The 12,196-nt window shown below is 47.6% G+C and overlaps 1 protein-coding gene across 2 annotated transcripts in view; it reads left to right on the top strand.

The window, feature by feature from the left end:
• The window catches only part of COL8A1 (collagen type VIII alpha 1 chain), an 85,036-nt gene extending 73,501 nt beyond the window's left edge, over positions 1 to 11,535 (top strand). For both annotated transcript variants that reach the window (XM_085238335.1, XM_010719996.4), the window contains 2 exons: positions 7,777 to 8,092; positions 9,496 to 11,535. In XM_085238335.1, coding sequence (XP_085094461.1) covers positions 7,780 to 8,092; positions 9,496 to 11,402 — 2,220 coding nt within the window. In that variant the 5' untranslated portion in view covers positions 7,777 to 7,779 and the 3' untranslated portion in view covers positions 11,403 to 11,535. The remainder of the gene's footprint in view (positions 1 to 7,776; positions 8,093 to 9,495) is intronic.
• Positions 11,536 to 12,196: the final 661 nt, after the last annotated feature.

Raw genomic sequence — 12,196 nt, 5'->3', positions numbered from 1 at the left:
CCTCTGTGTGAAAAACTTCCTCCTAATATTTAACCTAAACCTTCTCTGTCTCAGTTTAAAACCATTCTCTCTTATCCTGTTGTTATCTACCCTCATAAACAGCCGTTCCCCCTCCTGTTTTTACACTCCCTTCAAGTACTGGAAGATCACAATGAGGTCCCCCCAGAGCCTTCCCTTTTCCGAGCTAAACAATCCCAGTTCCCTCAACCTTCCCTCATAGGAGAGGTGCTCCAGCCCTCTGATCATCTTTGCAGCCCTCCTCTGGACCCGCCCTAAGAGTTCCACATCCTTCCCGTACTGCGGGCCCCAGGCCTGGACACAGCACTCCAGATGGGGTCCCACAAGAGCTGAGTAGAGGGGGACAATCACCTCCCTCTTCTTGCTGGCAACTCCTCTTTTAATGCAGCCTGGGATATAGTTGGCCTTCAAGGCTTCAATCAAAGAAGATTGTACCCAGAATTAGACACTCAGTGAGATTTCATGATGTTGACACCTTTTTAGGGGTTAATGGCTCCCATTTGGACCATTGAAAAACACTCAAACTTAATCAGCATCAATGAGCAATGCCAAAAAAGAGGAAGGGAGAAGAGTTACAGAAAGAAATCCCTGTTTTGTCACTGATAACAGAGACTAAACCACACCCCTTTTTTTACACCTACAGACAGGCTTTCCTTAATGCTCTGAGAGCTACTAGCTTATAACAGGCTACCCCTCTAAGCAGTCTTCTCAGAGTCATGAGAGAAAATCCTGAACCAGACTATGTTATATATGCATGCGGCCTGAGCTGAGCCTTGTTGGCCTCTTTAGGAATCAGTGCACCTCCACAAAGAATGTATTTTGATTTTCCTACTTTTAGTACAATACTTCCATTCATAAAAATTCTCTGAGAGTAAAACCAGCAGATATCCCTGAGAAGACTCTTTGCACACACTATGTGTGTGTGGCTGCCTTATGGGGCAGTGGCCTGGCCAGTAGTGAAGGTGTCTCCATCGAAGCCATCTGATCAAGACTGCAGGCAAATGGCCCAGAAGAGAGCATTAGACAGAGGATTCAAGCACATGATGCACGGCAGGAAAATGTATTCAAAGGCAGGTCTTTGCTAAATCCAACTCATAATTAATACTAATCCCATAATTACAGTCATATGCTTTATGCTAACATTCCCCTAAGCTGGTCCTCTCTCCAGGTGCACAGAGAAGACCGAGGACACTACAGTTAGGTCTATGTGGCCTCTCTTCCCCTTCCCATCTGCTGCTTCCAATCACAGGACGTGCTTTCACAGACATGCACACAGAACTATCTGCAGGTAGGCAAATATAGGTAGCAAAAGCTACAGACACATTCACACGAATGTAAGTTGTTTGAAAGTAGGAAAGGGGTCAGTTAAAGGGTGCCATTTCCATCCAGATAGCCAGCTCACTATCCAGGCTGAGCACATGCACAAATCTACTTGGAAGAAGATTGGAGCAGAACGGTTGCTTCATCTTTGGAAATGGATTTACAAATGAATAAATGGAAATATCCCCAGGCATTGAGAGAAAAGATCGTGTAATTGCCATGAAGCAAAAGGCAGCTTATAGATGATTATCTGTTATTAAGATTAAGCCATTTACTGACATGTTTTCACGCTTCTCCAGGAAAGCAACTTCAGGCATCATTTTGATTTGAAAAGACAGAAATAGCATCTGCCACGTATTGAGTATTCCCCGCTTGCAGCAAGTTCATGCATGTGTGCATTTAAAAATGTTTATTGTGACAATCTGTGGTATGACTGTCTTAGATTTACTAAATACCACATGGTAATCAGCTGCAGTTTGTAGACCTTCAGCAAAATGATTTAATTTATTTTTCACATACTGAACAATAGCTGTTTCTCAGTTACCCAAACAGAGCACAAACACTCAATACTACTTTGATTCCTTGGAGGGGGCAGTGAAAAGGAGGGAGGCAAAAAGTAAACAAACCTGATCTTTGTGGGGGAATCTCACGGGAGACGATACAGCACTACATTCAACAAACTCCAGTTTGCTATGATTGGACTTCCCTGCTGAGTTCTCAGGCCCTTTGGCAAAGTAAACTCTTCACCCAGAAGAACCAGGCATTGTTGTCCTCAGTAGCACCAAGCACTGTCAGAAGCAAAATGGTGAAGGACACTCTAAGCCTGGCACAAAAGATCTATTTCCTCCTGGCAGTGCAATGGAGCCCACGGGTGGGGTCACCTCCCCACCTCCTTTATTCTCTCTATTGCCAAAAATAAGGTTTAAGATTAAACTGGTAGAGCGAGTCTAAATTGATGTTCTGGAAGTTTGAGGGGAATTTTATGCCAAGCTGCATTTTGTTGCCCTTACTTCCTGTTTATATGTGGGTTGTGACTGAACATTCAAAAAGAAACTTTAAATTAGAGGTTTAATTAGTTTGATTGCAAATGTGAAAACATCTGTCCAAATGACATAAAACATTGTTTGGCACAGAAAGGCAGAAAAGTGCTTCACCTTCGAATGGTAAAGCATGTATTATGGCATCCTAAGCACTAAGCAAACAAAATTATTTGGCAAGCAGAAAGCTATCAGTCTTTCCTGCACCTGAAAATACAAGTTGTCACTAAAATTCAACCTTTGTGCAGTACAGTGCATCCCCAAATCCCTTCAGAAAGTATTCAGTGATGGACAAATTACTCCTCAAAGTCACTGAGGACTAATGATGCAGATTAATTTTAGCTGAGATTAAGTTTTAAAATCAAGTCTGAAAACTGCAGACATCAATGTGCTAGGAAGGACACTGCTCAAGTCACTTATGTGTTGCCATGATGCTTCCAAGAATGAGGACCCCATTTACTTGATTCTTCATAAATAAAGGCATTTCCCAGTGGCAGTCACCCCAGCCACTCCCTGGTACTGAGCAATCACCTTATCTAAAGCTCTAATGGCTGCTCTTGTCATTTTGTGATACATTTCTCAGAAGAAAGCTAGCTAGGTGGAGGTATCCACATGCTCGCAGGTGTAACCCAGAGGTTTAAGGAACAAAGTCACACAACATGGTAGCAGTATAGGTTTTTTTGTTACTGATGTAACACCAGAAATGAAAAAGAAAGCAAATGACTACCACCTGTAGTGAGCCTCTTTTTGGCTTAGCACCAGCTGCCACTTACCTCTGTCTGTGAGCTGGGAGCTAGGGGGGTCTCTAGGGAGAGCTGTCGTGCCTCTGAACCTGCCAGTGCTCTACCACACAGCTGTGCTACTCCTCGCTCTGAAGTACTTTAATGGCTGCTTCTATGGCTTTCTGCTGTCCCTGTGTTCCTCTGTAGACAGGGAGAGACTCGAGTGAGGTTCAGGAGGCCCCAGGTGGGATTGGAACCCCCAGTTCCCAAGACAAGGAGCCATCCCTGAGTACACCTCTGTAAATAGTTTGTAATGTGATTAGTTATCAAGGATAATCCTAAAGTAGCTAGAAGTTCCTAACCATTCTTAATCTCAAGCCAAAAACATTGTGGAAAACGTAGCTTTTTTGGCACCAAATATTTTTAGTATCGCTCCTCTGGGTGCAAACCACCCAGAGACATCAGGACGCCTACTTTGTGAGTTTTCCAACAGTCATGTCCACACGGCACTGGCACTGGCCAGCCCATGCCCTTGGTGTAGGGGGGAGCAGGTCCCCGCAGCTCCCCCATGGAAAGGACCCCAGGGCAGAAGAGTTCAGGTCACTGTGATACACTCCTCATGCCTTGTGCAGTTTTGAGAAACCCAGCAGCTCAAAAGCAATATCTTGGCAATTTAAACCAGTAGAACTAGCCTTTGGGCAAATGTCCTACAGATCATGAGACACTGGTAAATTATATGGAGCCCAAAAATTGATTGCAAAGCAGTCATTTCCCTGTAACAACTGATTATTCAAGGTCTGATTTCCATCCTGTGCAAGACCACCTATGATTTCAAGTCTAGACGGGCATCACTCTTTCCATACATTCTTCACCCAATTAGGCTAAACAGCCATTATTTCTTCACACTAATATAAGAATTATGAGTGCTGGTACATTTTGTTTTGTCTTCGGTTTCTGCTGACAAACACAAACAGCCTAAGGGAGGTCCCCAGCTTTCTCAGGAGAAAAGCTCTACCAAAGAGATTATTGAGAAATGTTCTCACTTGAGCTTTGCCCATAAAAATGCATTTTTTTTCCATGGACTCTCTCTCACCCACAGAGAGATCCACATGCATTCACACACAAGCAGTTAAACATTGTGGCTTGGGATAATTTTCCTTTGCCTTCCAGTTGCTTGACCCACCCTAGGTAAAGCAAAATATTTACAATCTGAATGACAGGAGCAAAATGATGTACCACACTGCATCTGTTAGAGAGAGAGAGACATATGCTTGGCTGTGCATTGGGACACAGCAGCTTTTCCTCTCTCTTTCTTCAGACATTCAAACAATTTAGGCAAATTTTTGCTTACTTCAAGTCTTTGGCTTCTCTAAAGGCACATGCACACATGGATTCACCTGCCATAAACACGTAGACAAATTCTACTATCCCAGGAAAATCCCTTTCCAAAGTCAGCTTATCACTCTGCTGACAGATAATTTTGAAAGCACATTGGATCATACTGTGTTTGGAGATCGTCCCGAAATTGCTGAGATATGGATGAAGGGTGTGGAGAATCTTACACTTTGGCTGCATCTTCAGCATGTATTTTTCTCTTCCCGTCTCTGGTATTGTCCTTAAACTGTGCCGCTGCTGTCAAAATCTGCTTTTGCTATTCATAAGCTCCAATGGACCTAACCAACAGTCATGATCTACACACTTATCTAAAAACCAAGACAAGATCTTTAGCAGCTTCTAGGTATTTAAAGACGCTAATAGCTTCCTAGCAGCTGAGAGGCATTTTGCAGTAGCAGTCAAACACGTGGCTTCATCATGCTCGTTGAGGCTAATTTTGCCCGACCCTTTCTCTTGTGGGAGCTGCACGGCCACCAACCAGCACGGCCCCTTCCCAGGTTCCTGCAGTGGATCCAAGACCCCAACAGCATGTGTGAGGCCGCTGGGGAGACGCTGACCTCCTCCCACAGCGATGTCAGCCAAGGCCCAAGGTCGCTCAGTAAATACACCCCCTACTTTCCACTCCACAGCCACTGGCCCCAGCCAAAGTCAATAGATTAGAAGCAATCTGTCATTTCCAGGCCATGCTGTTTTGGTTATGATGAGTCAAAAAGACTTGAAAGAAACACAGATGTAATGAGGTCACCTCATTTCTGGAGCCTTCCTATCTCTCAAAGCTCTGGCTGGATTGCCCTCAGAATTTCCACACACAGGGGCACATAAAAGCACCTCATGTGTGTGCAGTCATGCCTGCAGGTGCACTGCGAGAGGTTTGGTGTGGCCGGGTATGGCAAGCATGGAGAGGTTTAGTTCCCTCTATACTGTGGACAGACTGGTGCCTCTCCATAAGAATTTACTTCAATTATTTCAAATGGCTCCCACTTGCACACAAAAACCACATCTTGCAATAAAAACAAAAAGAAAAATTAAGTCCAAAGGAATTTTACCTATTTCCCTCTCCACTGATTCCACCAAAGCAATTTTTTTTTTAAAGAAAAAACAAAAAAATTGGCCACCAGAACAGCAAAGTAGCCAAAACACTAATTTAATAACCTCATTCTTCCAAATCCGCCCTGCCCTTCATACTTTTAGGTTTCAACAACAGTCTCAAATTATCCCGCACCTTGTACTGCTTTTCTTCAAAAGCTTCCACGGCGATTTTCCCAACACACGAGTAGAGCAGACCCTGAGAGAGCTGCACGCTCTCCAGCAACAGGGAGTGCTCCCTGCACACTGAGCCAGCGTTACCCCACCGGCAGCAAGCAGATGGAGAATAGTTATTAGCTGTGGTATGGAAAGGCACAGAAAGGCCAACAGAAGAGCCCTCCAAGAAAGTCTCTCTGGGCCATGGTGCAGCTCAAGCTACCAGACGAGCCTCAACCGCTGCCCCAGTGCAGGCTGGGCTTGCACGCGGCCTAAGCCCCGCGGCCAAAGCATTCGGCTGCCGGCACGGCGCTTGGGACTGAGCTGCGCCACAACCCCAAAGCCTCCGCGCTCCGTTTTCCTCGCCACGCGGCGCGGGAAGGGAGCGCGGAGGGCAGCCGTGTGACGTCCGCTCCACCTAGCGTTAGTTCGCCTGTACTTCGCTTCTTCTTCGGCTTGTTTGCTCTCCGTTCTGACTTCCGTGGCTTGCTTTGCCTGTTTAGGATCGTTACTGAAAATATTAACGTTCTGTTGGTTGTTTTAATGACAGCACTGACAACATAGACGGAAAGAAAAGCCTCCTGAAGAGCAGAAATAGGGAAATGGCAGAATTACAACTCATAGTTATAGGGGTTGGAAGGGTCCTCTAAAGGTCACTGAATCCAACCCCACTGATAAAGCAGATTGCCTACATCGGCTGCACAGAAAAGTGTCCAGACAGAGTTAGAATATCTCCAGAGCAGCCTCTGCCATCTCTCTGGTAGCCTGTGCCACTGCTCTGTCACCCTCACAGTACAGAAGTCCTTCCCGGTGTTTGTATGGAACTTCCTGAGTTCCAGTTTGCACTGTTGCTCCTTGTCCTGCCACTGGGCACCAATAAAAAAAGCTTGGCCCCATCCATTTGACTCCTGTACTTTAGATGTTTATAAAAGTGCTGAGATACCCTCTCCGCCTTCTCCAGACAGAAGAGTCACAGATCTCACAGCCTTTCCTCACAAGGGAGATGCTCCAGGTCCCTCATCATCTTTGTTATCCTCCACTGGACTCTTTCTATGAGATTCCTGTCTTTCTTAAAACAGGGAGCCCAGAACTGGACGCAGTACTCCAGGATGTGGCCTCACCAAGGCAGAACAGAGGGGGAGGATCATCTCTCTTGACCTCCTGGCCACGCTCTTTTTAATGCACCCAGGATACCACTGGCCTTCTTGGCCACAAGGGCACACTGCTGGCTCATTGCCAACCTGCTGTCAGCCAGGATGCCCAGGTCCTTCTTGGCAAAGCTTCTCTCCAGCATGTCAGCCCCTAACCTGTACAGATGCATGCAGTTATTCCTCCCCAGGTGCAAGACTCTATACTTGCTCTATACTAGAGGACTCATAAGGTCCTCTCTGCCCAATTCTCCAGTCTGTCCAGGTCTTGTTGAATGGCAGCACAGCCTTCCGGTGTGTCAACCACTCCTCCCAGCTTTCTATCATCAGCAAACTTGGCAGACTTCATCCATTCATTCAGGTTGCTGATGAAGATGTTGAACAATACCAGGCCCAACACCGACCCCTGGAGAACACTGCTAGTTACAGGCCTCCAACCAGACTCTGTGCCGTTGATGACAGCCCTCTAAATGCTGCCAGTCAGACACTTATCAATAAACCTCACTGTCCACTCATCTATCCCGAACTTTCTAAGTTTCATTACAAAGATGTTGTAGGAGAGTGCCAAACCTTGCTGAAGTCAAGGTACACAGCAGCCACTGCTCTCCTATCTTACACCCAGCTGATGATTACATCCTTGTTTCCTACACAGTTTTAAATTACCCTTCCTCAGTAATAATGACATACTAATCACCACCGAAAGATTAGATTTCAGAGAAAGTGAAGGATAATGTTCTACAAAAAGAGCAGGCCCTTCTCCAAATGCAAATTAACAGAGAACTCAGAACAGGAGCAAAACACAAGAATTAAGCGAGATGTCACTACGTGGTCCAAAGTCTTCGTAACAGCAGAAAACAATCTCTGCCAACTGTGATTTTTTCTGTTTTCCCACAGGTGATGGCTGTGCTGCTCATTCCCACACAGCTGTTGGCAGTGGCTGTTGCTATTTCCCTGCAGCTGGTGAGGTCCACTCAGGGTGGTGTCTACTATGGAATCAAGCAGCTGCCGCCCCAGGTGCCCCAGTACCAAGCCCTTGGACAACAAGTACCTCACATGCAGCTGGGCAAGGAAGGCATCCCAATGCAGCACATGGGCAAGGAGGTGCCCCACATGCAGTATGGCAAGGAGTACCCCCACCTGCCTCAGTACATGAAGGAGGTTCCCCAGGTGCCAATGCTTGGCAAAGACATGGCTGCCAAGAAAGAAAAAGGTAGGCAGGTCCCTCTTCAGCCTGGCCCTATCACACTCCACACATAAGTGTCTGCCCCTAGGTGAGTGGGCTGCTGTCAGCTGGATGTGGCATAGATTTGCTTTTCTGACTCTCTAAGTCATCTTTCTGTTGATTACCTATGGCACTGATGTGCTGAGCACACAGGACTTACTGCACAGCTCTGCACCTACAAGCATTTTCAGTATTCAGTATTCAGTAAAGAAAGTTTGGAAAATATGAGGATATTTAAGAAAGCAACAAAAAACATCCAAACTAGCAATGCCCACACAACCCTTTTGGAGACAGCATGTGTCTGTGCGACCTCAGATGGTTAATGCTTTGTGTTTTAGAAGTTCAGAGTAACCACAGTCTCCACTGGCTTCAGTGGCAGAGGGAGGGTTTCAGGGTCTATTTCTGGAGTATCTGAACAAAAATAACTCTCTGCGGTAAAAAATCATCTTGTGAGCAAAGGACTTTTTCTGTGTGCATCAAATGCAAAACATACAAAGTGAGGGTTTTCCCCTCCTAAAGAACAGTCAGATCTCTTGCCCCAAAACCTCTTCTTTCACTGAACCTCAAACTCTCACTTTATATTCTCACATTATTCTTCTCACATTATAGAACAAAAAAGCAACCAGACCCCAGCACAACTGCTCCCATGTGGCACCACCTTTACCTGAAATGCTGCATGATCACATACACAAATAAAAACATGGCTTGGGATAATATAAAGCATTTTATGAAGGGTTTAGAGGGAGCTCTAATTAGCCATGTCTATGCCAAAAACTTTTTGAGTTTAGCAATGCTGAGTGAGGCTGCAGGTTTCCAGTAGTATCTTAAAGGAAGCTAAAGCCTTGGTGAAAATGCAGTCATACCAACACATAAATTTCTTACTGATACAACTTTATTTTATTGATCTTGCTAATGTAAGCCCTTCCAGCAACAGTACTCTTATGCCAACACTACTCCTACCACACAATCACACCACACAGCTTCTGCATCCTTCTGAAAGTTAGTTACTCACAAGTTAGTCTACAGTAATACAGGAGAAAAGTCAGATTTCACTGCTTAATATTGTACATATGGAAAATGCTATTAAATGGCTCTTATGTGGGGGAAAAAAAAAAAAAAGCAAACAGAGAGGATGCAAAACAATTCTTTCATATAAACAGAAACACACACAAGTTGGAAGTAAGCAAAACAGCAAGAACATCTTAATTGCAAACATCAGCCAGTAATTTTCTGGACTTTTCCAGCTACCACAAAACCAAGAGGAACCATATGAAGCATGCTCAGTTCAAAATTGCCTTTGTGTTTTTCAAGAGTTGTGAATTGTACTTTGTATGATTGTACATTCACACTCCTATCTTTTCCTTTTCCTTTTTCTTTCTTCCCCTACCCAGAAATACCCATGCGCAGCTTGAGGGGTGAGCAAGGCCCCCCTGGTGAGCCTGGACCAAGAGGACCACCAGGGCCACCAGGATTACCAGGTCATGGCGTGCCAGGAGCCAAAGGAAAACCGGGTCCACAAGGATATCCAGGAATTGGGAAGCCGGGTTTGCCAGGGATGCCTGGGAAACCAGGGGTGATGGGACCACCTGGACCAAGAGGGGAGATGGGGCCGAAAGGAGAGGTTGGGCCCATGGGGATACCGGGGCCACAGGGACCACCAGGACCTCATGGACTCCCAGGAATAGGGAAAGCGGGTGCTCCAGGGCTGCAGGGACAGCCAGGTCCAAAGGGTGAACCTGGGATGAAAGGGCCCCCCGGGGTCCCTGGGATCCCTGGTCCAAAAGGGGAGAAGGGTGTTGGGATCCCGGGTTTGCCAGGGCTGAAGGGCCCACCTGGGCTGCCCGGTCCCCCCGGCCCTGTAGGTCTGCCAGGGGTGGGGAAGCCAGGTATGGTGGGGTTCCCTGGCCCTCAGGGCCCTGTGGGCAAGCCTGGTCCCCCAGGTGAGCTGGGGCTACAGGGGCCTCCAGGTGTCCCTGGGATGCAAGGACCTCCTGGCCTACCTGGCGTTGGCAAACCTGGCCAAGATGGCATCCCTGGTCAGCCAGGTTTCCCAGGTGGCAAAGGGGAGCAAGGCTTGCCAGGCTTGCCAGGCCCTCCAGGTCTCCCTGGGGTCGGTAAGCCAGGCTTTCCCGGCCCCAAAGGTGAGCGTGGGGTAGGTGGCCTGCCTGGTCCTCTGGGGCCCAAAGGGGAAAAAGGCCATGCAGGGCCTCCAGGCATGGGGGGGCCACCAGGGGAGCCTGGCCAACCAGGCCTGCCAGGCATCATGGGCCCCCCAGGTGCCGTCGGTTTCCCAGGACCCAAAGGAGAAGGCGGCGCTGTGGGGCCACCAGGACCGGTGGGCCCCAAAGGCGAACCAGGCCTGCAGGGGTTCCCAGGGAAGCCAGGCTTTCCTGGGGAAGTGGGAGCTCCTGGGCTGAGGGGGCTGCCAGGCCCCACTGGGCCCAAGGGAGAAGCAGGGCACAAGGGCTTGCCGGGGCTACCAGGTGTGCCAGGGCTGGTGGGGCCAAAGGGTGAGCCGGGGCTGCCTGGTGCCCAGGGCCTTCAGGGCCCCTCAGGCATCCCAGGCATCGCAGGGCCCAGTGGCCCTATTGGCCCCCCAGGGCTGCCAGGGGCCAAGGGGGAACCTGGCCAACCCGGTCCTCCTGGCTTTCCTGGTGTTGGAAAACCTGGAGCTGCAGGGCTGCAGGGTCCTCCAGGGAAGCCTGGGGCACTTGGTCCCCCTGGCCAGCCGGGCCTGCAGGGGCCTCCCGGTCCCCCTGGGCCACCTGGACCCCCAGTAATCATCCCCCCGACTCCACCAGCTGCGGGACAGTACCTGCCCGAGGTGGGGCCAGGGATAGATGGCCTCAAGCCCCCCTACGGCTATGCAGGCAAGAAGGGCAAGGCTGGCGGCGCTGTCTACGAGATGCCTGCGTTCACGGCAGAGCTCCTCACTCCCTTCCCCCGGGTCGGTGTGCCGGTGAAGTTTGACAAGCTCCTCTACAACGGCCGGCAGAACTACAACCCTGCAACAGGGATCTTTACCTGTGAGATCCCTGGGATCTACTACTTTGCCTACCATGTTCACTGTAAAGGTGCTAGCGTATGGGTGGCTTTGTTCAAGAACAACGAGCCACTGATGTACACCTACGATGAGTACAAGAAGGGCTTCCTGGACCAAGCCTCTGGGAGTGCTGTTGTTCAGCTGATGCACGGAGATAAGGTTTATGTTCAGATGCCATCCGAGCAGGCAGCAGGACTCTATGCTGGGCAATACGTTCACTCATCTTTTTCAGGATATTTATTGTATCCCATGTAAAACAAAACACAAATACACACACACACACACACACACACAAATCTAAACCTTTCTTCTCTGCTTCAAACTCTTATACCACAAAAGATGCATTTAATGACCATTTTGGACCATTCTGTTAAAAAGAAAATACAAAGTTTAACATGCACAGCTAGATATAAAAAAAAAAAAAAAACGTGGTGAACATATTTAAAGGCGTGTATCAGGTTCATAAACAGTTGTTTCGTACCCAAAGGGGACATATTAGCTGTACATTATATATTTCTGTGATGCCGTGCTTCATTTCATCACAATAATGCAATATTAAGGTTCAAATCAGTTTATGTCACTCACTCCTGCTGTGTATTTGACTGATGCATTGATCACAGTTATGAGATGAAAAACAGCGACTGAAAACAAAGTAGGTCAGTCTCCATTACATGAAAAAAAATGAGTGGCTTTTTATTTGTTTGGGGGGATTTTGGTGGTGGTGGTGGGGTTTTTTCATCAGCAGAGCTGCCTGACAAGCGGAGGTTCTCCTACTAGAGAGCTTTCCTTCTCTTCCCTTTATATAAGATATACCTACAGGTTTGTTTTTGTTTTTCCTAAGCAATTTGTTTATTATGGAAAAGGAATACTGACAGCAGAACCGTTCCCTAAGAGCTTTCTCCAGGGGTCTCTGGACTCAGCACACCGCTTTACTCCAGCGGCAACTGGGTTCACCTCCAAACACCACAACACCTTCAAAAAGCCTCCATCTGTACTCGCACCGTTGAAGCAGATGCGGTAGATCAGACCACATGTAAGGACTTCACTGT

The sequence above is a fragment of the Meleagris gallopavo genome, chromosome 1, assembly GCF_905368555.1.
Source record: "Meleagris gallopavo chromosome 1, MGAL_WU_HG_1.1, whole genome shotgun sequence".
NCBI classification, from domain to species: Eukaryota; Metazoa; Chordata; class Aves; order Galliformes; family Phasianidae; genus Meleagris; species Meleagris gallopavo.
This window is presented reverse-complemented; position numbering and strand designations above follow the sequence as displayed.